Source organism: Talaromyces stipitatus, genomic scaffold, assembly GCF_000003125.1.
Source record: "Talaromyces stipitatus ATCC 10500 scf_1105507295549 genomic scaffold, whole genome shotgun sequence".
Taxonomy (NCBI): Eukaryota; Fungi; Ascomycota; class Eurotiomycetes; order Eurotiales; family Trichocomaceae; genus Talaromyces; species Talaromyces stipitatus.
Window position 1 is genome coordinate 3,014,327 of NW_002990117.1, and position 25,866 is coordinate 3,040,192.

At 47.7% G+C, this 25,866-nt stretch overlaps 8 protein-coding genes across 9 annotated transcripts, besides 7 other annotated features; 4 read left to right on the forward strand and 4 right to left on the reverse strand.

Annotated features, from left to right (window-relative positions):
- Positions 1-2: 2 nt before the first annotated feature.
- Positions 3-1,129, reverse strand: TSTA_019660 (short-chain dehydrogenase, putative). The gene is made up of 2 exons (XM_002484093.1): positions 1,019-1,129; positions 3-966 (listed from the first exon to the last, which is right to left on the reverse strand). The coding sequence occupies exons 1-2, from the start codon at positions 1,071-1,073 to the stop codon at positions 95-97; spliced, it is 927 nt and encodes a 308-aa protein (XP_002484138.1). The 5' UTR covers positions 1,074-1,129; the 3' UTR covers positions 3-94.
- Positions 1,130-3,018: 1,889 nt separating this feature from the next.
- Positions 3,019-3,047: a microsatellite.
- A 365-nt stretch (positions 3,048-3,412) lies between these two features.
- Positions 3,413-3,468: a microsatellite.
- Positions 3,469-4,183: 715 nt separating this feature from the next.
- Positions 4,184-4,222: a microsatellite.
- A 694-nt stretch (positions 4,223-4,916) lies between these two features.
- On the forward strand, positions 4,917-7,007 carry TSTA_019670 (amino acid transporter, putative). The gene is made up of 2 exons (XM_002484094.1): positions 4,917-5,499; positions 5,564-7,007. Exons 1-2 carry the CDS (start codon positions 5,045-5,047, stop codon positions 6,900-6,902), a joined length of 1,794 nt encoding a protein of 597 aa, XP_002484139.1. The 5' UTR covers positions 4,917-5,044; the 3' UTR covers positions 6,903-7,007.
- Positions 7,008-7,352: 345 nt separating this feature from the next.
- TSTA_019680 (metalloprotease, putative) lies at positions 7,353-10,874 on the reverse strand (the record flags this gene model as incomplete). Its single annotated transcript, XM_002484095.1, has 3 exons — positions 7,353-7,996; positions 8,097-10,593; positions 10,674-10,874. 3 exons carry the CDS (start codon positions 10,872-10,874, stop codon positions 7,626-7,628), a joined length of 3,069 nt encoding a protein of 1,022 aa, XP_002484140.1. The 3' UTR covers positions 7,353-7,625.
- Positions 10,875-11,574: 700 nt separating this feature from the next.
- Positions 11,575-13,429, forward strand: TSTA_019690 (uncharacterized protein; the record flags this gene model as incomplete). The annotated part of the gene is made up of 2 exons (XM_002484096.1): positions 11,575-11,843; positions 11,907-13,429. The coding sequence occupies 2 exons, from the start codon at positions 11,575-11,577 to the stop codon at positions 13,198-13,200; spliced, it is 1,563 nt and encodes a 520-aa protein (XP_002484141.1). The 3' UTR covers positions 13,201-13,429.
- Positions 13,430-13,468: 39 nt separating this feature from the next.
- On the reverse strand, positions 13,469-14,729 carry TSTA_019700 (uncharacterized protein). 2 transcript variants are annotated; one of them, XM_002484097.1, is made up of 5 exons: positions 14,299-14,729; positions 14,151-14,238; positions 14,006-14,090; positions 13,702-13,937; positions 13,469-13,631 (listed from the first exon to the last, which is right to left on the reverse strand). In XM_002484097.1, exons 1-5 carry the CDS (start codon positions 14,656-14,658, stop codon positions 13,537-13,539), a joined length of 864 nt encoding a protein of 287 aa, XP_002484142.1. In that variant the 5' UTR covers positions 14,659-14,729; the 3' UTR covers positions 13,469-13,536. The 2 variants fall into 2 exon arrangements, with proteins under 2 accessions (XP_002484142.1, XP_002484143.1); XM_002484098.1 differs by having other exon boundaries at positions 13,702-14,090.
- Positions 14,730-17,094: 2,365 nt separating this feature from the next.
- Positions 17,095-17,684, forward strand: TSTA_019710 (uncharacterized protein). Its single transcript, XM_002484099.1, has 2 exons — positions 17,095-17,231; positions 17,279-17,684. The coding sequence occupies exons 1-2, from the start codon at positions 17,229-17,231 to the stop codon at positions 17,510-17,512; spliced, it is 237 nt and encodes a 78-aa protein (XP_002484144.1). The 5' UTR covers positions 17,095-17,228; the 3' UTR covers positions 17,513-17,684.
- A 702-nt stretch (positions 17,685-18,386) lies between these two features.
- TSTA_019720 (benzoate 4-monooxygenase cytochrome P450, putative) lies at positions 18,387-20,398 on the forward strand (the record flags this gene model as incomplete). The annotated part of the gene is made up of 3 exons (XM_002484100.1): positions 18,387-18,700; positions 18,774-19,819; positions 19,885-20,398. 3 exons carry the CDS (start codon positions 18,387-18,389, stop codon positions 20,028-20,030), a joined length of 1,506 nt encoding a protein of 501 aa, XP_002484145.1. The 3' UTR covers positions 20,031-20,398.
- A 2,230-nt stretch (positions 20,399-22,628) lies between these two features.
- TSTA_019730 (uncharacterized protein) lies at positions 22,629-25,859 on the reverse strand (the record flags this gene model as incomplete). The annotated part of the gene is made up of 5 exons (XM_002484101.1): positions 22,629-23,144; positions 23,353-23,835; positions 24,866-25,131; positions 25,237-25,770; positions 25,814-25,859. The coding sequence occupies 5 exons, from the start codon at positions 25,857-25,859 to the stop codon at positions 22,629-22,631; spliced, it is 1,845 nt and encodes a 614-aa protein (XP_002484146.1).
- Positions 22,797-23,273: a mobile genetic element.
- Positions 23,218-23,805: a mobile genetic element.
- Positions 24,418-24,481: a sequence feature (GA-rich).
- Positions 24,734-25,866: part of a mobile genetic element that runs on past the window's edge.

Below are 25,866 nucleotides of genomic sequence, written 5' to 3' on the forward strand. Positions count from 1 at the left end.
AAGTCTCTATAACTGTCAGATCCATGTATGAACTATCTATGAGATTGAGTATGCACATGACAGAATACTGTACAGTTAGTTTCGCCGCAAAGGCCTATGCAATAGACATCTTCATACCCCCATTCGCACAAACGACACTACCAGTTGTCCATCCACTTTCCTCAGTACACAACATAACAATCGTCCCCGCGATCTCACTCGTAAAACCCGGTCTTCTCCCTCCCATACCTTCTCTAACCGTCTTATCAAATCTCTCCGCATCATCTCCCGCAGCCTTCAACACTGCCTCTTCCCCATTATAAGCCGCCAGGGGCGCGGCATCAACATAGGGCTGATTGATTTTCCAAAACTTCTCACCAGCCTGCGCATACATGTCACCCCACGCAGGGCCCGGATTAACGGCGTTGACAGTAGCCCTGTCGTACAACTCTCGACTCCAGCAGCGCGTCATTGCTTCCAAGGCCGCTTTCGTGCCAGCATACACGGATTGACCCTCGTATCCAATTGAGGAAGAAACACTAGACACATTCACAATCCTTCCTGATCGATCCGTAGGCAGAAACGGGGCGAGAGCTTGAGTAAGTAATAGTGGTGCCAGAACATTGACATTGTACACCCGATTATACTCCGTGATGTCTATGGGACCCTTTGTAGCATCGTTGAGGAATTGATTGGATCCCACACCGGCATTGTTGATTAGGATATCAACTTGTAGTTCTTTGCCGTTACTAGCAGCAGGACTTGGTGAGTATGATTTGTAGAATACCTTTGCGGCATCGACGATCTTTGGTATAGCGTTGACGGGATCAGTGAGGTCTGCTTGTACACTGGAAATGTGGATTTTGTGGGTTGTCGAAAGCTCAGAGGTGATTTTGTCTGTGAGTGCTTTGGATAAGTTTGAGGTGTAGACGATTAGAATGTTGCAGCCTTTGGCTGCTAAGCGTCTGACGACTGCTTCTCCGATTCCTGGCTCTGTCAGGGTCGATCTTTATGCAAAGGGTTGAATGGAGAGATATACCTCGAGAGCCGCCGGTGACGATACCCAGCTTTCCTTCGTGAGTTCTGTATACCATGGTCTATCCTTTTCTATAGTTTCTATGTGAGAGAGTGTTTACTGTTGATGTGTCGTGAAATCTGATGACTGATGGGTAAGTTTCTCGGCGAGTCTCCGCACGGAGTTCTCCCCACATTACGATGCCCCCTCACGTGCAAACTACTCTAAAGACATCTATACAGACATGGATGTATTCCTGTTTGTGCATGAGGTGGACAAATCAACTATCTCAAAGACTTCTAAGGAGGTACATTTTTATCTGAGTGGGTTGCATGTTGTGTTCCTCGGAACATAGTACAACTTTTCTGTGAACCTCTCCCGCCAGAATAAGTCCATGTTTTTTCACAGACAGGACTCATTGATATATATTATTACGGCAATGTATAGTCTTAGTCATCGAACCAAGTGACACATTAGGTGTATCAGCAACTTTCTGGTGGTGCTCCCACTTCAGCAAAAACTTCCAGTACGATGCCACACGATGGGATACACAATCAATGATCCGGGACATCTTCTAATGCAAACTCGCAACTTCAATCGCCGTGTTAATATATGGCTTGAAAATGCACTGAAAGCTGCCCACGTCACTTCTAGAGTTGGTGAAGCCGGTTGGTAACACCAAGATAATATCCGTGATCTGAAACTCCGGTGATGTGTAGCGTCGGCTGTTGCACCGAGGGCATCGAGGATACGTACTTGTAAAGGGTTGCCGGTGAGAACCAGTCCTTCATATTTCCAAAGTAGTATCCGTCATGTCAAGTCTGATGAAGACGTCTTGTCCAAAGCCAAGGAGTCTCCTCCTCCTCGTCCTCCTCCGAAGGGGCCCCCACGGATACTGCAGGACGTGATCAGGATGTTTGAGTTATCGGAAAGAGTATATACGCTGCACTCTGTTCACGATGCTATTTGTGACTGTCCTGCATCATGTGAGATTATATCTGATGATGCATTGACCATGGTGATTCTTGGTTGCTCGGTTGCGAATACAGCCCTGAAACGGCAAAGGGGACGGATATTCTGTACGAATCGTTCTGGGAATGTGATCGCAGTATAAACTTCGACAATCTTTTTCAAAAACAGAAAGACCTATTGTTGCTGTTGTGAGAAGCTATACGCTTCTGGACGGCCCTGAGGATCTTAGAGCTCCCTACAATCCCGGTTAGCACTCTCCCTATGAAGGGCGCATCTTCGCAATAGCTCTCAGACTCTGTATTCTTTCCTCGCATGACATAAGGGATCTCGGTATAGCAATCCAAAGAGTAGAATTAGTACGCACTATTGCGGATGGCCAATGGCTCTAACGACAGGATTATGTCCTGGCCTTGAAACCGCTGAAAGTCTCTTCGTCAGTATCTCAGCGACGGATCCAAATCTTGGCACGCAAATCCCTATATGGATCAGAGTCAGGGGTAGATACTACCAAAACAGACCCAATATTCACAATAATCGCACCCTATGTTGCAAGGCTAGAAAGCCCTCGATATCAATCAGTGATTGGCTAGCTAGTTTCGTTACGAGGATATGTGATCTGTCCAGAGTGGAATCAGCAAGTCCGAGACAGCGCACGATTCAGCTCTTATCGAGTATGAACCCCGGTGCGGCTGTTGGGTTTTTGGCACTAGTGCACGGAGCTGCTACTATCTACATTGCTCCAAGAGGTGATGCGACGTAGTACGCAGACAAATCACATGCCAAAGGGCCATGGATACGAGAGTCTAATAATATGGGCCGTGCAAAATGTTCTAAACGTGCCCTGCGACAAGCAGAGATGATGTTATCTGTATCCTTGTCACGGCTCGATCTAGTCTAGTCTCTCAGTGCCGCCCTTGACCCCGGCTAAATGTGAAATGGGAAAGTCGGAGCCCTGGGTCAAAGAGTCAGACTGGTGGGTTAGTGAAGTCTGGATCACAATCCCGAATATCAGGAGACCCTGGATGAGAACTTTTTGATATTCCTTGCTATGTATATCATATCATATCATATCATATCATATACTTCGGAGTCCAAACCTCAATCTTACCCCATTGCCACGCGACCTCATCCCCAGATAAACAACGAGGAAAACGTAATGCCAGATCCCACTATTGAGTAAGAGAAACAGATAAAATATGCGGGGGAGCCAACGATATCACAGCGGTGACAGGTATAAGATCATTAGGATGCGCGATATATTCTTATTCTCCTTCCTATCCTGAAGCAGATATGAGATCCTGGAGAAGATAGATAGAGCGGGGCGGCTACACACGGTTAGCGGTGGGACTACTAACTAGTGCTGCCAAATTGGGATTTTTCTCTGGTAATGGATTGCTGAACTGTCCATTTATGCGATTATTATGTAGTATTCGAGATGTTACGCTCATATGTTTATCTATGTGTATATATATAAATATATATACATTCATATCATCTATACAGACGCAATATGCGTATAGGAAGAGAGTCGGATAAGCTGAACGGCCATCTATCGGGCCTCTCTCTATGGACAATGATCCCAAACAAAGCAAATGGTAAAATTCCACGCTAGAAACAAAAAGGAAGGTCCTAGAAGGAAATTCCCTTCGATTCTTAGTGCAAAGTCAAAAACCAGACGGAATCAAGCTTCGAACGACCCATTTGGGCTGTATTGGCACGAAGCTTCATATTCTCTGGGCGTGCGTTTGTGGCGCGAGTAGGTTCGGGATATTCGGAATTTGGCGCTGATTCTATACAAGTTTTTATGAGGTTTCTCTCTCGCTGTTGCTGTGTAAGTACGTACGTACCTTTTTTAATCAAATCTACCACGTAGGAAGAAAGTGTACGGATATTGCGGAATAGGCACTATTGGTTGAGCAATAAGAACGCGATCTAGTGCGATGAATTGAGTCAATTGACCATTTCCAACCCTCGATTATCAATCCTTAGCAAATTATATGTGTGTGTCAATTTGAAACGACGCTTTATCGGAGCATGGGCATATATAATCATAAAAGTGTGGAGGTCTAAAGCCGCTCTCTGATCACTATCAGGTCTTCTAGAAGGCCGACTTCGCGGCTTTACCACGTGTCTTCTGGCCCGATCCGGTGACATTTGTAATTCTGTACGTACAGATTTCCATAAAATGGCAACGCCATCTTTACGTGGTTAACGAAATTTTCTTTTCCTTTTTTTTTTTTTTTTTTTTAATTTTTTGCTGTAGTGGCCACTGGTTGGCTTGGTAATTCTACGGTCAGCCGCAATGGATGGCGACGTGGGTCACAATTTGACCTGATTTGGTAGTGTCTCCTTACGTTACATTCAACCCTTTTGCTGCTGTTTATCGGCGTATTGGAGATTCATCACCAGAGACTATTGAATACGCAGTGGATACATCCATCATGCAATTATCCATAACGGATCCTGCTTCTTTCGTTGCCAACTGTCCGGAGTACACTCGATACATACTGTGTGTACTTTGCTGACTGTCCTTCCGGAAAGCTACCTTGTAAGCCCACGGCGTTCGCCGAACCACTTTTTCTCCTCTCTCGGATGAGCCTCTGGATCATAGTCCGGGTTTGGTTAGAGCCTGCCCAGGGACGCCCTCAAAACAAGCCTTTGCTACTGGCTTGTCTGATGGAAGTCTTAAGACCCTAAGATAGCGGTTGCCGTGCTAATTGGTTGTCGGCATCTGTGGCGTGAGAGAAAGCTTTCTTGGTTGAATAATCGCTTAGTGGCCCAGAGTGAGGTTCCATCGCTCTCTTAGCTTGAAGTTTAATACGGAGTAGAGCGCAATGATAAGCTCACCAATCAACCAAACTCTTCCATTGTGATCACCTTCCCGATATTCCCACTAGGGTACTATTTAGTAGTATTAATGCAGCACCGCTCGCCCGTTTGAATTTTTCCCATACTCTCTTTTGCTTTTCTCCCTTCTTCTAGTAGCTGCCAAGTCAAAAGTCTGTCTGTGACAAGACTTTTTTCTTTTTTTTTTCTGTTTCCTTGCTTGTCAATTGATCACTGATCCCATTGATCATCATGGCCCAGCCTGCCAGTGTTCTTGGCGATCGTGGAGATCCACGTCTCCACGAGAAGGAGCGCGACATTGCCGATGCCTTTGAGGCCCGGGCAGTTCGCGGAGGCGTCCATCCTCAGCATCGTCCTCTTCACGATAGCTCTGTCACCTTCGAGGAGTACAATTACTATGCCCAGCTATCTCGTGCTGAAGAGGATACCTACACCGACCACGACCGAGAGCGTGGCTGGATTTCCCTCATCTTCCCTTCCAAGTCCGATGCTGGTGAAGCGGTCAAAGATGCCGCTGCCGTTAATACAAGCGACAAGAACGTCACTGCTGGCATCACCGATGATGAGTGGACCAATGCGTCTCGTGCCCTGCGTACTGCTACTCGAGGTGCCATTTTCTACTTGATTACCACTGATATCCTGGGTCCTTTCGGTTTGCCCTATGCTTTTGGAACTATGGGTTGGGGGTGAGTTGAAACGTCAAAAAAAATCTTTTAAAAAAACCCCGCAATTAAATGCTTATTTGTCTAGTCCTGGTATTGCTCTGTACACTGTTTTCGCCGGTCTCGCCATCTACTCTGGTTACCTACTTTGGGACGTCTTCATGGGTTTGGATTCCTTCCACTACCCCATTCGTCACTTTGGTGATCTCGGTTTCCGTCTCTACGGTCCCTGGATGCGCTACTTGATCAACGTCCTGCAGAGTATCCAACTCATTCTCAACGTTGGCTTGATTGTCATCTCCAACGGTGAAGCTCTGTCACAAGTTGCCAAGTTCAAACTCTGCTTTATTGTCTGCTGTTTAATCTGGGCCATTGTTGGTTTCCTTGTGGGTCAAATTCGTACGCTGCAGAAGTTCGGCTGGATCGCCAATGCTGCTGTCTGGCTCAACTTGATTTGCATGTTCATCAGTATGGGAGGTGCTGCTAACGGCCCCCCTAACTATGCAAGTGTCAGTTCCTCTGCTGGTCAGATTATCAATGGTGGTATCTCTGTCCAGAAGCTACCCGACAATTCTTTCCCACCCGTGCAGACGTCTGGTGGTCTTCCCCACTCCGACAGCTTCGCCGGTACCATCAGCGGGGCCATGAACGCCGTCTTTGCTTACGGTGGTGCTATGGTCTTTCCTGAGTTCATGGCCGAAATGAGGCGTCCCAAGGACTTCTTGACCGGCATGTGGGCTGCCCAAGCTTTCATCTACTTCTGGTACATGTTCTACGGTCTCTTTATGTACGGATACCAAGGACAGTACGTTGTTAATCCCAGTTACTTGGGCGTCAGCGGATACGCAGTCCAGACTGCCGGTAACGTTTTCGCTTTCTTGTCTGCCGCCATCGCTGCAGCTCTTTACGGCAATATTGGCGTCAAGGTCTTGTACAACAGTATATTCGTCGAGCTCTTCCGCTTCCCTCCTCTCACCACCAAGGGCGGTAAGATCGCATGGGTTGTCCTCATCCCCATCTACTGGTCCGTTGCCTTTATCCTCGCCGCTTCCATCCCCAACTTCAGTGGTTTGACATCCGTCGTTGCCTCTTTCTGTATACTGCACTTCACCTACAGTTTCCCTCCCTTGTTCGCTATTGCATTCTGGGCCAAGAAGTTCGGCATGCAGGAAGGTGAGGGTTTCCAACCTGAATCTGGTGAAGTTGTACGCCGCGACTCTGGATTCCGTCGTTTCATCCGTGGATTCTTCTTCCCCGGCTTCGCGACCAGCAAGTACTTTTACATGAACGTTTTCAATATCATCTACTTGCTTGGTGCTCTTGCTCTCGCTGGTCTTGGTTCTTATTCTTCTATCGAGACTTTGAAGGATGCATTCGCCAGCAGCGTCACCACCTCTTTCACTTGTAAGAGCCCTGTGGACAATTAAATGTCCGCTGAATTGTCCCGTTGACGTGCTATGTTCTGGTGAAATGTGTCATCGATCTAGAAAAGAGGTACGGTTTGTAATATTCAATACCATTTAATTTAATTGCTTTCAATTATGTATTCAGATCGTCCCGAGGTACAAAAAGTAGGGCTTTGTTCATCACGTGTTCATCAATGTTATACGCGGCCTTTCATTGTATCGCCCTACCGAACGAAGTATGAATGCGTATCTAGGTAGTAACAGCCTTGTCGAAAACACTACTTATGTAGGTAATTGGGTCGATGTATCACAAGATCGATCCCTGTCCTACCTAGGTAGCGATACTGATTCAATCGACGGTCTGAAACGAAGTATCATTTTTGTATTCCGAGGTTCTGTCAAGAAATAACCTTGGAATTCAATTGATGAATGAAGGTACCATTAAATTTAATTCGAAGAATAGTAGGGTTATTGATTGCTAAGGTGCAGAAGCTTAGAATCTAGAGTGTCCATTGATATCTGAAACTTGTCCCAAATGTTCTGCAACGTATCATACTGTACGAATGACCCACACTCAAATCGCCCTTGCACTCCTGTCTCTCTAAGAGCTTCCCCGTAATCCTCTATAGAAGGGAATCCAAAGGTAACGATCAACCCTCAAAGACCACTCTTTACTAGAAGATAACGATGCTACTGCGACTGGGTACTGGTGGCTCTAATACCGGGGCCGAGTGAAAAGGGCCATCAGAAATTCGATCCAAACTCCTTGAATTCACTTAGACCCTTCACTGGTGTTGCAGCCGTCGAAAGGTGCAGACTTGTCTTCCATGTTTTCACATCTTCAACCTTGACGGGAATCTTCGCGCTGGACACTGAAGGCTCATGTCTATTGACTGCTACAATGTTTTGCTCTACACGCAACGCTAAAGCGTTGGAGTTTTCTTCAGGGGCGGCATTTTCTTCTGCTGCTGCTGCAGAAGCTCCAGTAGATGCCTGTGCAATAAGATGTATAGACAGTTTCGCGCGAGTTGAAGAACAGGGATGGATGTACTGGTTGAAAAATTCGAGTATGTCGTTTTTCGTAAGTGGTTCAATGTTTTCGACGTCGCGAAAGACTGTTGAGATTTGGTCGATCGAATTAGTCAATCTACAGGGACGTAAAGTAACAGTGAAGGTTACATAGATTGGAAGGGTTTGGAAAGTAGCATAACGTACCTTGCTCAAAGTCAAACACCTCACTCGTAATATGAGTCCAAAAGCGCAATGTTTCTTGACCCAAGTTCTTCAATTTCTCCAAGCGTTTGTTGATCAATCCGATCTTATGCTCCTCGAACGTCTCGTCGGTCATGGCGCGCAAATCCCGCTCAAGCTTCACCAAAAATGCATCACAGCGCTCTTCGAGGTACTGACAATCCCTCTCGCTCTGCAGGAGGATGCGCCATGTGCCGACAGTCACATAGATGCCTGAATCCGAGTTGACGATATATCCGAGCTGCTCTTTTGTGCGCAGCGTGTTAAAGCACGGCTCGTTGGCAATCTGGCCGAAAAGTAGCAGCTTGGCTCGTTGCGAACGATCCGAGACAGAGCCGACTGAGATGATATACTCGAGGCAATGATTGACGTTATCTGGGTTCTTCAATACGCGCTTATACAGGTAGTTTGCTCCGCTTGGTAGCGCAATCGCGCGGCGTGACGGCCACTGGCTCTCTGGTAATCGACGTGGGCTGAGTGTTGATTCCACAAGTTTTGTAATGTTTAGCGCGTCTTGTTTATACAAGTTGCCATGGACAAGGATCTCAATGTGCATCTGTCGCAGCAGCTCGGGAAAGTACGAGCGCATATCCTCGGCTGTCACTGCTGGAAGCTCCTCGAGCATTTGAAAGGGAGCCCAAGATCTTTCGCTAATCAACATGCGGGAGAAGGCATTGATTTGTCGGTACGGATCCCTGTAGTCAAAGTTCTTATACCCTTTTGTCACTCTTTCCTTGACCACGTCGAATAGCTCTTGCTTGATTTCCAAATCGCGTACTCCCAGTAGTACTTTCTCCAAAAGCAGCGACATCTTGTCATTGAAACCGTCTATTTCTATATTTAATCCCTGTGCGCTTTCGAATAGATAATAGCTCAAACCGGCTATATCTGCGTCGTAAACGTATTCATCGAGGCTATCTTTGACCAAATCAACGTATAAACGGGTCATGACGGCATTCATAGGCGTGAGCGAGGCCACGGGGGACCGAAGCAAGAGCTTGATATTGGCTCTGGGCACCCAGAATTGATCGTCCTTTTTGAACCAAACTCGAACATTGTCGTCATGGCGGATCAGCGTAGGGTACCGAGCTGGTTCTGTGACATCCTTTCGTTCAACCTCTAACCGTTGCGGAACAAATTCGTTCACAGCTGGCAAGTGAAGTTTAGAGGGCCTCTCTGTGGCCGGAGCCTGAGCAGCGGCCCAGAGATCCTGCATGAGATCTTCAGGAATTTTTTCGAGCTTGTATTCGGTCTCGTACCATTTTTCATTTGCGTCCCAATCTCCCGGAAACTGCTGATCAACAACAAAGAATCGAAAATTATCAGGACGTAGATGGGATAGGCCGCGCTCGATGTTTTCCGGATCAAACTTGCGAATGAGGGAAGGGCTCAGTAAATGCTCGCGTGGTATACCAGCTTTCTGCATGAGCTGGGCCAGACTGTTCACAGTTTGGAGTGGAGGGCTTTTCTGCCTGAACTTGAACTCCACCTCAGCCAAGCGGCTCATTTCGTCCGAGATCCAGGCAAGTGGTGGGCTCTCTTTCAGCATAGCAATATACTGGAAGATGATTTTTAGGACCTCCCGGTATTGCTGCACGCCCTTTTCAGTGAGTCGGGTTTCAACGCGGAAAGTTGCTGTGCCGGGACACTGAGTAGAAGCCTCAGCGATCAAAAAGTCGGCGAGACCCAGCTCCTTCAGATACGCAAGAGCACTGCCAGGGCCCTCATGGCCAATCAGATGTCCCAGATATCGACTGGGGTGGGAGGCAAAGAGTTCTTCTTCATCGGGGTATGTGAAAGCCATATGTAACAGTCTTTGTTCCATCACCGGTTTTACAAAGATTTGAGTCATGAGCTGCGGCTCATCCAAGGCTGGTATACCGTCCCACCTCAAACGGTGCAGGTTCTTGTTCGGTACGTCAGAGAAGAGCTCCCGAACCCAGCTCTCTAATTCCTGCAGTGACTCTTTACCCAGAACAACGAGCTTCATACGGTTGGCCGAATAATGAGCCTCATGAAACTCGATGAAGCGCTTCCGAATATCGACGCCCCGCGACACCGGTTCCTCACGCAAACACTGATAATTGCCGGCGGCGAATTTGTGGATGGGGTGTTTGTCACTCGAAGTGCTGCCGCTCAGTTGTATCAGCCGCCACGTGTCGCTTTGAAGATTTTTCTTATACTCTGAATCCACAGCACGGAGCTCGCGATCTAGGGTATCGGCGAGAAAGAGTGGCTGGATGAAGAATTGTGAGAAACGATCGAGAGCGCCATACAGAGGAGCCTTGTCTTTGGCGATTGGAACATTGGGTTGCTTTATATTGGCGGATGAGCCTGGATGATTAGATGTTGAACTCGCAGATAGTTCGAAATAGTAATTGGTCGATGTCGAGGTTGTGTAGGCGTTGGAGTCACCACCATACTTGGTTAAATACGTGCTATACTCGTTCTCTCCTGGATACTAGGCGAAGCAATGTCAGTATTTGTCTTGGTTCAATACGCTATTGGGGTTTCCAATATGTCTGTATATCGGTCGCTCACCTTCTTCGTACCCATGAAACAGAAATGTTCTACCGCGTGCGCGGTCCCCGGCAGATCATCTGGATCGCTGAAGCTACCAACGTTGACATCCATGGCAACAGCAGCTTTATCAGTGTCTGGATCGTGGATCAACAGAATCTCCAACTGATTGGGCAATTGGATCACCCGGTACGATCGGTCGTCCAACAGCGGCTTCTCCATTGGTTGTTGTGACTGGAAGCTGGAATTGCTGCAGTTATGCTTTATGCTAGCAGAGGCGGCACAGTTGAAAAATGAAGTCTGGCGATGGCACTCTATGTGCGAGTTGGCTCAGTTTGAGAATTCTCATAACAGCCCACGAACCGGTGGCGAGTCAGTCGACGGAGGAGTCCACCCCTCCCCTCCCTCCTCCCTTCAAAAGCGCTGAGTTTAGGACCGGACCGGATCAGGGGAATCTTACGGGAACGGGTACGGTATGCATGGGACTCTTCCAAACAAATGCGATTTTGATCTAAACCCGATCGAGAACGTAGGGGCCCACGTCAACACTCCACATTGAATGGAGTACTCCGTACTAGGGCTGCGGGCCCCGGCAGCGTGGGGGTCCACAGGCCCGCTTCAAGGTCGACGCCAAAAATGCCTATGCTACCTGTCGGAAATCAACTATGCATAAAATACTGTATTATACTAGCCCCATTCAGTGGTCTCCCTTTTTGGCATAGTGGTCAGAATTTGCAAACTGTCACTACCTACCTAGATAAAGAGGGAGGGTTGGTTAGAAGCTTCCGCTGGCTGACTAATAAGTTGAGAATCCCCCGATACAAAAAGCTCGCTTTGTTTCACAATGTGCCTCTCTTCCTGCCTGCTCTCTCTCTCGGCAGTTGAATAAACACTGTTTGCGTACACCCCTCACTTGACAATTATGTCTTCCATCGACGAGGCTCTCATCCACTCAGTCCCCATTTTATCTTCAGTCGAGCCGCAGAAATTATCAGGCAAAGAGCCTATAACTGTGGTGGAAAGCAACAATGAAAAGTTCGCCGAACAGCCATTGGAAAATCCTATTGGAGACAGCAACCCAGATGTCGTCCTTGTGGACTATGAGGAGAACGATCCGGAAAACCCTTTGAATTGGCCGCCAATGCAAAAATGGCTGATTGTGTTTGCTGTTTCGTGGATGGGTTTCGTCAGGTGAGAGCGTCTTTTTTTTTCGCCAGTCTCTGAATATCTGCCGTCGTCGACTGACCGAATTAGTGTCTTTGCGACAATGACCATCACGCCCACGGCACCGCAGATCTTGCAAGAGTTCCATTCGCACAGTACGTTCGACCAGACCTTGCTCGTCACGATTTGGGAGCTCGGGGAAGGGATTGGCCCGTTTTTCATTGCGCCGCTCTCCGAAAGATTCGGCCGGCTTCCCGTCTTCCACATTGGAAATCTCCTCGCGCTCTGTTGCTTGATCGCCTGCGCTCTGAGCGTGAACATTCCTATGGTGATTGCGTTCCGATTCTTAACCGGCTGCTTCCTGTCGATTCTCACCCTCGGGCCCGCCATCGTCGGGGATTTGTTCCAAATGGAACAAACCGGCCTGACCATGGCATTGGCCACGGGAACTCAGATGATAGCAGATTTCATCTCACCTCTGGCAGGAGCGTATATCGCACAGGACCTGGGCTGGCGATGGTCGATTTGGCTAGCAGCCATCGTGCTCGGGTTCTTCAGCTTGTTATTACTGGTCGTGCTCCGGGAGACATATGCAGTCGTCATTCTGAGGAGAAAGGCAGAGCGGCTACAAAAGGAGAGCGCGGGCGGCAAGAAGTATCGTTCCAAACATCAGGCCCGTGTCGATGCATCCACCATATTCGAAAGCGTCATGAAGCCGATGCACATCCTGTCAAAGTCTCCCATCCTCATGCTAACGACGAGCTACATGGCCACAAAATACGGCTTAGTCTCGTTGATCATTGCCACAATCACGGAAACCATGGAGTCGACGTACCCTACCGTCTTTAATAGCGGCTCTATTGGCTTGACATTTTTAAGTCTCGCCATCGGCAACACCATCGCTTTGATCTTCTACAGTCTCACTTCCGACCGCTACGTGATCTATGAGCGGGAAAAAAAGGGCGACGCATTCAAGCCCGAGTCTCGGCTGTTGCATCTGCTTGTTGCCGTAATCATTCTTCCTCTGGGTTTCCTCATCTACGGATGGACATTGGCGTTTCATGTTCATTATATCGTGCCGCTCATCGGAACGTGTCTTGCGGGGTTCAGCATGACGCTTTCCACCTTACCGGTCGAAACATACGTGGTAGATGTTTACAAGATCTATGGGGCATCTGCTATAGCTGCTGGTGTAATCTTCCGAGCGACTGCTGGGGCTTTTTTGCCATTAATTGGCCCTCCTTTATATCAAAGCATTGGGTTGGGTTGGGGTAACTCTATTCTAGCATTGATGGCAGCCGTCTTCATTCCCCCTTTGGCCTTGCTGATGAGATACGGAGACTGGTTTCGCAGCAAAGAACGATTTGGATCGTCTGAACGATAGATTGATTGTCATCCACAGCAAACGTTAACGTACTCGATCAGAAAGCGATATATACCAGTAACTATGCGATACACAGAATCTCTGTGTTACGACCCATAAGACTTTCGGCTTGAGGCTCAGCAACTTCGCTTGCACAGAGAACTGCCAGCAAGTGTCACGCAATAAAGTTCAGGAGCTGAGAGGGGACAATAGGACTCTATTAAAATCTAGCGGTACAAAAAAAGTTTTATATAAGCAGCAGTATTTCTTTAGTAAATAGGAGAGTTTTCTACTCAACTTGAATAGTTATTTTTTTTATACTAATACTTATAACTAGACTACTTGAAGTCGCGACATTCAGTCAAAATAAACAAACACTCTAGCTTCAATACTCTCTCGCAACTGCTTGTTGTCACTATTCCGAGGATCTCGAAAAGCCGTATGGGGAACTCCTGCATTGCAGTGTCAAGAGTCAAATTCTCTAGAAGATACTAGAAGATAGGGGTAAAAGTTCCATCATACCTGCTCGGTTCTCTGCTTCGGAATCTGCCTGTACAAAGGCGATTACCTCGTCGACTTGCAAGCCGTGCCAGTAGTACCATTCGTGCTTCTCGTCAAAGTAGATGCGAGTATTCTCGTTAGCAAAATTACGACTAACGACATCCATTGCAGTGGTCTGAGATGCGTAGTCTACTGTACGGCGGTCGCAAAGCGTGAGCGGAAAGTCATATAATGGCCCTCTTATTGGCTTCCATAGGCTGGTGAAATGGAAAGTAAGCTCCTGGACATGGTTTTCTGGGAATCTGGGACAGATATATATATATACTTTACAACGACGAATCTTGAATAATCCTTGGGGTGGATGTTGAACTGCTTAATACCGCATTTTGTAGCCGAGGAGGCCGTCATATCTAAAACGGATCAGCGTACGAAGTTCAAAAAATTATATAAGTGCGATTAAGAGCACGTACCAATGTGCACATAATCACTCGGTTGGTTTGTCTTGAGATGGTGTCGTTCTAGATTCTCAGACATCCAACGAGGGTCACGTTTGCGAATCTGGCTCCGGTCAATTCAGCCTTTTTGAGCCCTTTCTTTCTCTTCAGGTCTTTTGCTTACTGCGTGCTCTAGGACTTCAACTCGCGCAGCATTTGGGAACAAAAACTGGGCAATCGACTTGTATTTGGGATATAGGATTTCTTCTACTTTGTTGCGATACCAATACTCCTCAGGGGTCAAAGGACAATCGAGACGCAGCTGAGCAAACCCCCACTCGAAGAACATGTCTCTCGACGGGATGCCCAGACTCCGAGCATTACGGATCTGGACAAAATGATCATCGGCGGTTGTGTTTGTTGGAGCAAGGTCGTAGTCGTAGTCGAGGTACAAATGATATGGTTTCACCAGCTGGTGCTGGTCGTCTCTGGCAAGATACTGGATCTTCGCTTTGACCGAGTCATCAGAGTCAATAGTGGCCATTGCTGCTATGTTGCTCCCTTTAGGGCTCTAGGCATTCATTCAACGACAACGTTCTTGTTTAGATATTACCTAGGAAACGAGACGCGATTCCAGTAATATAAGCGGGTTTGATTCTTTGTAGTTTTGCGGCAAAAGCCGGTTACTGCTTCTCGAACCGGAGGAAGGGCTTCCGGCTCCGTGCTGGAAGTCGAGTTGTGGCTGTAGGCCCGACATGTAGCATGTCCGTCAGCATGGGTGGTGATGATCGGTCACGAGCACAGATCTGTAGAGTTAGCTAAGGGTTGACAAGAAAACTAATCCAATTCTTCGAGGTATCTAGATACCTAATCTCTGATTGTTTCCATCGACGTTAATATTTCGTGATGTTTGCAATCAGCACTAGCACGTCCTGGGCAAATACACCGTGCCGCGTTGCCGAGCGCGTCACACGACAATGGTCCATGGAGGACTATCGAGATAAGGCATCCATGTCGACATTGATATTTTGTTGATATTGTGATAAAGCACTATCACGTTTTAGGCAAACACATTGACCATCGGCGTCTCAGCCGCAATGCTACCATGGACAAGGGATGGGACGATGGTGATAGATTCTAAGATATTGGGTTTGCAATCTGGATGGGCAGTATCCAGATGCCTGCTGCTGAGTCGTCTTCAAGGACTGTGACCAATAGCTTCTAACCACGACACACCTTCACCGGGACTGCCAACCCCAGCGAGTGGTCTCTATCCCCCACATGTTCTTTCATATACGGCACCCATCCTTCAGGCAACAAGCCTTATACTTGGCAAAAGCTTGTCTCACAACGCGGTCGATGCGGCCTGGGCCCACTTCCCCGCTCAGCAACCACCTATGCGGTTCGGCGACTATGGAAAATAAACAGGAAGATACCGGAAGGCCCGAGCTTCACGGTCCTTGCAATCCGACAGCTATCTAATTGGCCAGTAGACCTACGATACAATGAACTAAAAGTGTGGGGTCGCATCTCTAAGCAATGCTTAGCCCTCGGGTGCTCCCGTTGCTGCGGGGCTTATGTAGTGGGCCTCCCCCACGCTAGTTCCTACGGGTGTAAGATTGCCCGGAGAGTCACATGCTGCAGCTGACAGATTAGTTAAGAATTCAACTAGCTGTATTCAATCTGATTCCCTTGCCAAACTGAATTACAACATATTTCGAACTGGATATTTAGTCATTTTAGTGCGGCAATAAATGAGGCATTATAAATGTTCAAATATTATTTTATCGTCTCCCAGTATTAGACGCTGTTCCGAATTGGGCATATATCGGCACTGCATACATATCCCTGGAAAACCGTTAGCGGCCTTTTCAGCGTCAAAACTATACACAGAATCCCAAGCCCATACACGAAGCAAAACAAAAAAAAATCAAATAAAACACTCAACACAAATAAATGAGATGTGAATGTGTACTGCGGGCCTGGAAGAGAGTAGAATGCTGCAAAGAGTGTGACTGACTAGTAAAAGAGACTAATGTATAGAGAGGGAACATATGACGGCTGGGCATGGCTCTGGTTCCTGTCTCAGTTCATGGATAGCGCTAGGAGCCGTGTAACCCTATCCGCGCCGTATTGGGAAGTGATATCAACATCAGACGTCGGAGGTGGATAGGGAAAGGCGCCTTGCACAGAGATTTACATGAGAAGCAAGAACCAGAGCTTTTACTTCATTTCTTCCTTTTTCCCCTTTATGCTTAATATTACCTGTCGATAGGCACCTCTTGTGCGAGATAGCTAGCTAGGATAGCGTACTCAAACCAAGCAGATTTGGCAACGTCACAGAACACAGGCACCCAGGATACGAAAAAAGAGGAGGCAAATTGGGGGCCTAAAATCCACGTTAATCAATCAGGCAGGTAGTCTGCGTGCATGAGGCCTATAAAAAAGCAGAATTGAATTGGTCAAGGGGATTCGTGCTCACTGTGAATACTGTACTAAAGGGACCTGTATGTGCTGGAACTGTGTGAGCAGCCCCATCTGGAATACAAATTCTATGCTTTTTTTGCGAACACACCGCGACGAGGATGATATCACAGTCTGGGAACAATGGATCATGGGTCGAATGGGCTGCGTGAGGGGTTCGCTGGTTGGGATGGTTGATCCAAGTGTTCCTGCGATGATGACAGGCTGAATATCATAAAATGACATGACCATATCCAAGTCATGCATGCATTTCACTGGGATACTATTCCTGCATATTCCTGCAATAATAATATCACGCGGTCAGCTGAGATACTATTCCTGTGATGAGAACACGCAAGTATCATGGAATGGCTGTAGTCAAGTTATTAATGCATTCAAGTGGAATATGCACGCAATTAACCTTGGAACTTGGATTATATTCCTGAAATGACAACAGATAACAAACTGAGTATTATAGAATGGCCATATTCAAGTCACCCATGTATTCAACTGGGATACAGCCGTCTATTTAAACCCCCCTCTCCCCCCTCCCACCACCTCTATCATTCACGGATACTACGAATCGCAGACAAGACAGCCTTTTACATTATCCACCCATACTTTACAAGCAAACACGCGCTCTTCAAAAAAATGGTAAGACAAATCTTGAATCATACAGGACAGATCTAACTGGGTTCCAGTCTCAACCCACCGGCACTACCACCACTCAGGAGAGATCTCAGCCATGGCAGGCAATGCAGGAAGTCCAAACCCTATTCAAGCCGGCCATGTCTGCTGCCAACGCCGAGTCCGGCGCGGACGCTAGTTCGCAGAGGGATATGCTTGGAGAGAAGCCTTTGAAGCTCAATTTGTTTAGGGAGAACTTGAATTCGGCTACTACCAACATTGCGGATGTTGTGGAGGAGAAGCATTGAGAACTTTGTTATCATTTATCATACTACGAAGCTCAATTTGATGAGGTCCGCCCTGAACTCGGCGAGTACCAAATATTGCGAATGTGGAGGATTGAGAAATCGTGTTATACTTGGGGGACTAGCCCCGTTTAAAGCCAGATACTACCTAACTAAATGTCACTCGTTTATCTGAAACTACCTGTTAAACCTACTTGAACGTAATGCTGCCATTTTAGATAGTCTCGATGAAGCCATGCAGTGATCTGGAACAATGATGCAGAGTCATCCACTTTGAATTGGAAGTTCTTTTGCTTTTATGCTCGATAGCATGGTGTGTGGTGGGCGCAGGCAGGCCACGCGTCAAAAGATAGCTGTGAGGAGGTTTCGGCGCCTTCCAAGGACTTGACAGTGTATCGTCAGGGCATATACTTAGTCGATTACATGTATCATGTATTTTCTGATCCCATACGGCATAGCCTTGATGTATAGCACGGCGCAGTAAGACGACGATCTCGCCCGCCTTGACAAATTGTAAGAGCAAGGATGTAAACCTATCTTCTAACCACCCATCAGCCCACCTCCCATTACCGGCTACATACTGTGAGGCGCCGTGCATATACGAAGGGTGTTACGAGAACCTTGGCTTAACCACCTGCACGTTACCCCTCCCCTCCTTGGATCCGGCCTGTACATACGTACATACAGCCTGAGGCAAGGTTCTCCACTGTAAGCAAGCAAGCCATCGGGCCCCGAGTAAGCGAATTCTCTGGACACATAAGTACCGCGGGCTGAGACGCTTTCAGTCGCTATAGCTAGGTAGCTGCTCCCTCCCGAAAAAACCCTGCTGCTAGGATCATTTATTCTCATAAGAACAATCAACCCTTTCTCTCAAGACATGCTCGCCGTGGTCATCGGTTCCGCTCTTCTCGTATCATGGATCATTGCATCAATCCATGGCAATAACAATTCCGGCTTAAAAGACATCCCCAATGCTCATTTCTCTGCCCCCTATTCACGCCGGTGGTGGCTGTCGATCCGATGGCGAAAAATGGAAAATCGTAGCCTAATTCGTCTCCATCGTCGCCTCGGTCCAGTCGTTCGGATTGGACCGCGTGATGTGAGTGTGAATTGCATCGATGACGGGGTTCGCACAATCTACAGCGCCAAGTTCGACAAAGATGCGTCCTTCTACCATGCATTGGCTGACCAGTAGGTTTCCTGAAGAATTCGCAACTTTTCCGAAATCAAAATGAGAGAAAAGGCCAGGTCTAATCTAGCACAGGACCGGTTTTATGGTTACTATGATAGGTAACGACGAGCACAAGAGGCGTAGACGGATGCTTGCCCACCCTTATTCCAATTCGTACATTCTCAACTCTCAGACGCTCGACAGGACCCTCTCTCGCGTCTCATGTCGCCTCAGAGAAGGAATGGCAGCATGGGCAAGCACGGGCACCTCTGTTGACGTCTACCAGCAGGCTAAATGCTGCCTGCTCGACGTTATCTCGGGCTTCCTCTTTGGTAGCGAGAACGCAACTGATACTCTACGAGACCCGAGCTTTCAGGACGACCTCACAGCGCTAGCCAAAGCTGCTGGCAAAAACCTTCACGTGAAAACCAGCCTCGCCTGGCCGATGAACTATTTTGCAAGCTTGGTTGGCGGCAACGTGCCGCCCGACCCCGATTCCAGGAGTCGATGGGAAGCGTGGCTGACACGAGTTATCACAGACTCGTACAGGAAGCATCCCACCAAGCATTCTTCCACTGCGAGCCTCTACGACCATTTTTACGATTCGTTTAAGATTGCCGATCCCGACATGCCGCTTAACGACATGGCTTCTTTCATTGCTGTCGAGTGCGACGACCATGTTTCGGCGAGCCACATGGGCCTCGGATCGCTATTGTCGTATACCATGTACGAGCTATCACGAGCTCCGGACTGGCAGCGCGCGCTCCGGAAAGAGCTCCTCACTCTAGGCGAACCTAGCAACCAAAGCTTGGCCCATCGCCTTGCAGATTTACCAGTGCTTGACGCCGTCGTGACCGAGACCATGCGAACCCGTGCACCCTGTCCTGGCCCCTTTCCTCGTGTCGTTCCAGAGTCTGGCTGTCAGCTCGTGGGCAAGTTCGATATCCCCGGCGGCACCATCGTCAGCTCCTCTGCCTGGGCCCTCCATTTTAATCCCATCCCTTTTCCGTCTCCGGAAGAATGGCGACCGGGAAGGTGGCTTGAAGCAGACAAGAACACGCTCGCCGAGATGCGGAAGTGGATTTGGACATTTGGAAGCGGCGCGCGAGTGTGCATTGGCACTCATTTCTCCATGCGTGGTAGGTCCCATCCTGATGTCCGTTTCATTATCAAAGAAAGTGCTGACGATGCAAACAAAAACCAGTCATGAAAGAGCTTCTTATCACCATATATACAGATTATGAGACTTTCCTGGATGAGGAATTTACAGGAAACGTGGAGCAGGAGGATATCTTCTCATCGTCGCCTCTTGCGGGTTGTATTAAGCTGAAATTTCGCCGGCTCACATAGTCCGACGTCTATGTATATCCATGCATGCTTCACGACAGCTGATTCCTCTGACAGGTCAATATTACTCCTGTGTTCCAAAGCAGAGTGATAAAGCACTTCAGGCGCGTTGTATGAAATTCGGCAAGGGAAAAATTTCACTGACACATTCATTGAAAGTTGGATAATTTCTGTAATTGAATGCAAGTTCCCACAATCTATGGTTCAAGATTTAATTCTGTGCCTGAACCAACTGGGTTAAATTCGACATGTTGTTCAGACCAACACTTGGGTTCTGCGCGCTATGTACCTAGTAGGGTAAAGTAATATCCTGTATTTCAAGTCGAGCCACTGTCCGGGTAGTTTCACAATTTATCAAGTACTCCATGTTCACTCAAGCACCAACTGGTAACCTATTACCCTTCCTTGAATGTAGTGTTTAGTCTTTCTAGTCTAGAAGGTCTAGCTTCTGGCTCTCTTTAAGCTAATATTTACTATTAACTCTTTGAAAAAAGCTGCTTGGGTCTATTACATTAAGCCTAGTTAGTATGTTATCAAGTGTTAGCTCTGTGACTAGGGACCTATTAATATTTATTTGTATGTGGCCAATCCTCTTATAAAATAGGCTAGTACATTATTTAGTGTTGGTTTACCTTCATTAGATCGCAAGATCTAATGAGGACAGCTAATCCAACAAGCTGACTGAGCCAATAATACTGAATTCCTAATATTGCGACTAATCCTAAGAACTAGGGGGATGCGGGTGGTGAGGAATGAATGATGTTTATTACGCCCGGAGGGACTAACCCTAATAACTAACTAGTTAGGGCACTAGTACACTAATTACATAATCCATTTCTCTCAGATCCGACATGAACTCGCGATAGCCCATATTTTGTTCTCGTAACGTGTCTGCTTGGTGTTTGGGTCCTTCGGATGGTGTTTTTAGGGGTTCCCTGCGTGTTGGCTAGTAGATGATCTTAAAGGTTATCTTCTCCAAGTGTGCAGTGTCCTATCTTCGGCGGCTGCAGCGAGATCTACTTAGGGAGGAAGAGTTAGGGAGGGGGGTGGTGGTAGGGGAATGTCTTCACTTTTCACTGCGTTGATTGAGTTTCGGATTCAGGTTCCGGTTCCAATCTTCCTGTAGCGATTGCGTGCTCGATTGCTGCATGGACGGCCTTCATATCTGGATGCCATCGATCTGGATCTGAACGTGATTTTCCGCCCAGGAAAAAGGATAGATTTCCTCGTTTTGATTCTGTGCATTGATTCATGCCTTCTCTCATCGCTGTCCATTGCGTGCAGCGGAATAAGAAGTGTTCTGTTGTCTCGCTTGCTTGGCCACAGGCACAGAGATCCGAATCTGCTGCACCTATCCGATTTAGATAGCTGTTAAGCCAAGTATTGATTTGTATTCCTAAGCTAAGCAAGCCTAATAATACATTGTAGAGGTAGCAGCATGTCTACCTACATAGACCCTCCACCTTACATCCCCTTCGATCCTTTTCCGCATCCTTCGCGGGGCACAGCCGGTTCCGTAAGTCAATACCAGTTTGCACCTTAAGCCTACTACCATAGCCGCCCTAAAGACTCCATCCTCGATAGCCATCTTCAGAATCCTATTCTCTCAGTAGACCGACACGCGCGTCCGTCCTCTCGAGCCATATAGAAAGTGTCGTAACTGCAGTCCGCCCACCCTGTCTTCCGTCGCTTCCATTATATGCTGCGCCCCACAGGTTGTCAAATCTGTTTCGCGCTACCTTGTAAGATCTCTCTAACAAGGCCGAACGTGTCTCGCAGGAGTTCGCCCACTTGTATCCTCTCTGTACCCAGAACAGCCAAGCAACACAGTGTTGTCCCTCCTACTAACCAAAGTACCTCGTCGTTCTCTGTGTGGGATCAAGCATGCTGGGTCGTGCTGTATCGTTCGTGTGTTGGTTTTGACTGTGTCGTTTCTGTGTCCCCAGACCCAGCGATATCCTCCTTTCAACAGAGCAGCCCAAGAGCACCCCCAGGGTGTCCTATCCCACGACCCTAGTGTCCACTGATTGTAGGATCGGTTTCGCGGTCGTGTGTCGGGTGGTTTTCAAAGTGTTCCCTTGTCGCCTGTGTGTGGGGTCAGGGCTCTGAGCCCTCGCTCCAACCGTAGCCCGAGCCAGCGGACAGTGCTGGCCGGTGATGACTCTTCTTAGCTCTGTAAATACCATCCAGGCAAGGTATTTACAGGTTCCCAGCCGACACCACGGGGAGGTGAGAGTCGTCGCCGGCCGGGTGGTGAGGTGTAGTTATCCTTCGCACGCTATAGCGCACGGATAAACTATATCCCATTCCCGCGCCGAGATAGGCAAGATTGTTATAGTACCAAACGGTACAGAGGAGTGATTCTTTAGTCATTGACAACGCTAGTAATTTTTCAAGTCTTGGCGGTAACGCCACTTACCGAAATACTTTCAAATTACATACTACTTGTCGCGTCGCCTTCCCCCACCCTAGACCGGGTGGTGGTTGGCCCGGACTCAAGGGCCAGAAGATATGAAGTGTCATGTAAAATGTTTTACAGTCCACCAACGCGCCATATAAATTGCGTATAAAAACTAGAGAGGTGTTAAATACAAGCATTGTTCACTTGTTTTCTTGAGTAGCAAAGAAAAAACCGCTGTTTTGAGGCTCTGTTGAAGCCGCTTCTTCCGTCGGCTGCGGCACGCCAACAGCATGGCTCTTATAGATTTTCAACAAATCTCCATCATGACGGCGTTTCATGAGGCGATTCGCATCTTTTACATAAAGTGCACCGCTCACTTTGACTTGGCGCTTTGTAGTTTTTTGATTCTTGCGCGTTGCTGTATCACGAACCTTGGCAAAGCTCTCACGGTGTAGATCGCCTAATTCGGCCAAGGTGAGACTGCCTTGATTAACAACTTTTATACGGCGTGAAAGGCCCGGGCTTACTTCATCAGGAATATCCTTTATACTGTCAATCGATTTTTCAATCTCATTGACATAGCGACGTAGTTTTACGGCGGTTGACGGTGGAGATATTGATTTTGTAGTTGGTGAGCTGGGAATAATGTCATCCGCCTCGCCATATATTTTTAGTGCATCCCCTTCAGCAACAAGTGCTTCAAATGCTTCATCTGGCTGAAGCATCGTATCAAGTATAAGCCGAGGATTAAGAGGCCAAATTCCTCGCTCTCTTCAGCCGTGCCGAATCGTTCGTGTGGTAAAAGTCTTTATCCGGATATCGCGTAATTTTTCAAAAGTCGTTTTTATCAAAATCGAAGCCACCTAAGCGTGCAATCTTGTTCACAACCCGTCCATGAACATGTTTATATTGCTAAAATGGCACTCCATCGAGCGGTTGTAAAAAATGCGTAGAATGAGGCGGAAATCGGAATGGGCGAATGTGCCAAATTTCACAATATTGTACGAAATGTATAGTAAGATGAGTTGTATGATTATCCATAAGAAGTAACCGCCAATCCGGGAAGGCCTCGGGCCTAGAGAAGTGGTCAAAGTGTTGAAGCCATTCGAATGCGATCTCATCTGTGATAAATCCATTCGAAGCAGGTGCAACTAGCCAGTCGTCATCTTTTATATGCCGGTACAATTCCTCCAAATGGACCTTGCCTTTTGGAATCAATAAAGGTGGTATAATCTTTCCTTCGGCATTTATACCCTCAATGACAGTAATTGATTCTCGAGAGGACAGGCTAAATACCCTTTTCGATGTTTTTGGATATGCTGTTACCACCGCTCCATCTTTTCCTTGTCCAACAATGAATCCGGTCTCGTCGAAGTTGCGCAGGATGGAGACACTCTCCTCCGCCTTCTATCACAAACAAGGAATAAATGGTCACCGAGCCTACAGATATTTATCACAAGCAGACCGGAGCAGCTAATTCGATCTGGATTTGCGGATGTACCTGAAAACGTATGCGAGAAAATAGAGCTTCACGAAATACCTCAGCCGATCATCGAGCAAGACATTACCACTTTCCTCAATGTTGGTTTAACTACGGTCCGTATCACGAAGCATAGACGGTAGTAAGGCGCGAACACGAAGCGGCCTAATGAGCCTGACAATATGAAGATATCTTGATTCCTAATATTGTGACTTATTCCCAAGAACGAGGTGTGTGTGTGTGTATATTTAACGGCCGTGGTTCGTGACTCGCACGCTTCCCACCGATCCCTACTGGGACATAGGCCGCCGAGGGGTAAGCCTCGGGTTTCAGGTCCTATCAGATTTATGTACAAATAAGAGACTCTTTAGCGCGTTTCCATAGCTGCCGTGGTCTTACAGGGAGGTCCACTTGGAGTGGGTTTTGGGTATTTGCCAGCTGCAATGGTCCGCCTACACTCCATGACCTATTACTCCACCACTATCATAACTGAACAGTAGGTTTTGCAGAGAGGGAAAGAAAGAAGAGAAGAGAAAGAAAGAGGAAGAAGAGAAATATAAAGGAAGAGTAGGGCTGTCTTAGCTAGGTACTAAGGAGAGGTTGGCGAGGACAGATATCCTCAAAGAAGTGGGTCTCTACTAGCCATGTGGCTAGCTTTTGTGCTCCTTTAGCAGTGCCTAAGAGAAAAGAGATGACCTCAGAAGGGGGCCCAGGAGGCTGGGGGGCTCGTCTCTTAGCTATATAGCAGAAGAAGAAGTGTAGAGGTGCTTTTCGTGCTCCGCATCAGCAGAGAAGGTGAGCATCATCATAGTTAAAACATTCATGGTAGTCTGCAAAGTCTCCATGACCAGTACGGGCCGCAATAATACAGCCGAGGTCAAGTCGGTTGAGTTGAAGCTCCCCAGGGCGCTTAGGGGAAGTAGTTATTTCTAGATCTTGATAACTCTGTGGTGCCACCTTCTGCCATTGTGACTGAGCAGCGGATAGGGATTGAGTCTTGGCGTGTCTCTTTAGCGAGGCGTATGAGGATTTGTGAGGAGCAGGAGGGGTTGAGGCAGCTCCCTCTTTGGCAGCGAGATCAGCTACTTCGTTCTCAGGGATTTTGGCGTGTCCAGGGACCCATCGGATTTGGATAGATCCGCTTTTGGTGTGAGGAAGCCTTTTGCGGAGTGGCCAGGCGGCTGCAAGGGTGCGGAAGGATTTAAAGATTTCTTGGAAAGATCCTGTAGAGGGAGATAGAAGGCGTGTGGCAACTTCCAGGTTATCAAGGCAGATCCATAGGTTGGTAGCAAATTGAGCTGTTGGGTACGCTATTGCTGCTTAAGCACCAGCTAGAGCTGCTTCTGCTTCTACGTCGAAGACCTCTTTCCTGTGTCCGTATGAGAGTGAGGAGCGGAGGAACTGATAGTGTGCTTGAAGTCCAATATAGCTACCCCCTGCACGTCCATCTGCTAGCCTAGATCCATCTAAAAAGATTACAATATCTGAGCTAGGGATGGTGCGTTGGAAAGCCATGAAATTAGCCGCTGCCTGTTCCTTAGTGCGTCCCATGGGAGCTCCTATTCGAGTTTGAGCATTCTCGCGAGACTCGCGAGGGTGCCAGGGAGCGTATTGGAGAGGGTTTATCTGTTCAGAGTTAGGGAGGGCCAGTATACAGCGGGCAAATCGGCTGGTTTGTCGGCCATTACTAGTGATCTGTTCTGCGCGTCTTCGAAGTGGGTAATAGAGATCAAGACGCCGTAGGCGGACAGTTGCAAGAAGGGCTATCCGGTCTAGTTCAATATCTGGTGGAGAGAATCTAGACTCTCGATAAACGACAGGAATTGGGGTTATGCGGAAGACTGGAAGGACTGCTCTTGCGCCTGTTAGTATTACTTTAGTTAGTTTCTCAAGATGTTCTCCAACTCGGTTTGAAGTCTGGGAAGGCCCAGGGCGAGTACGTCCTGGCCATTAGGTTT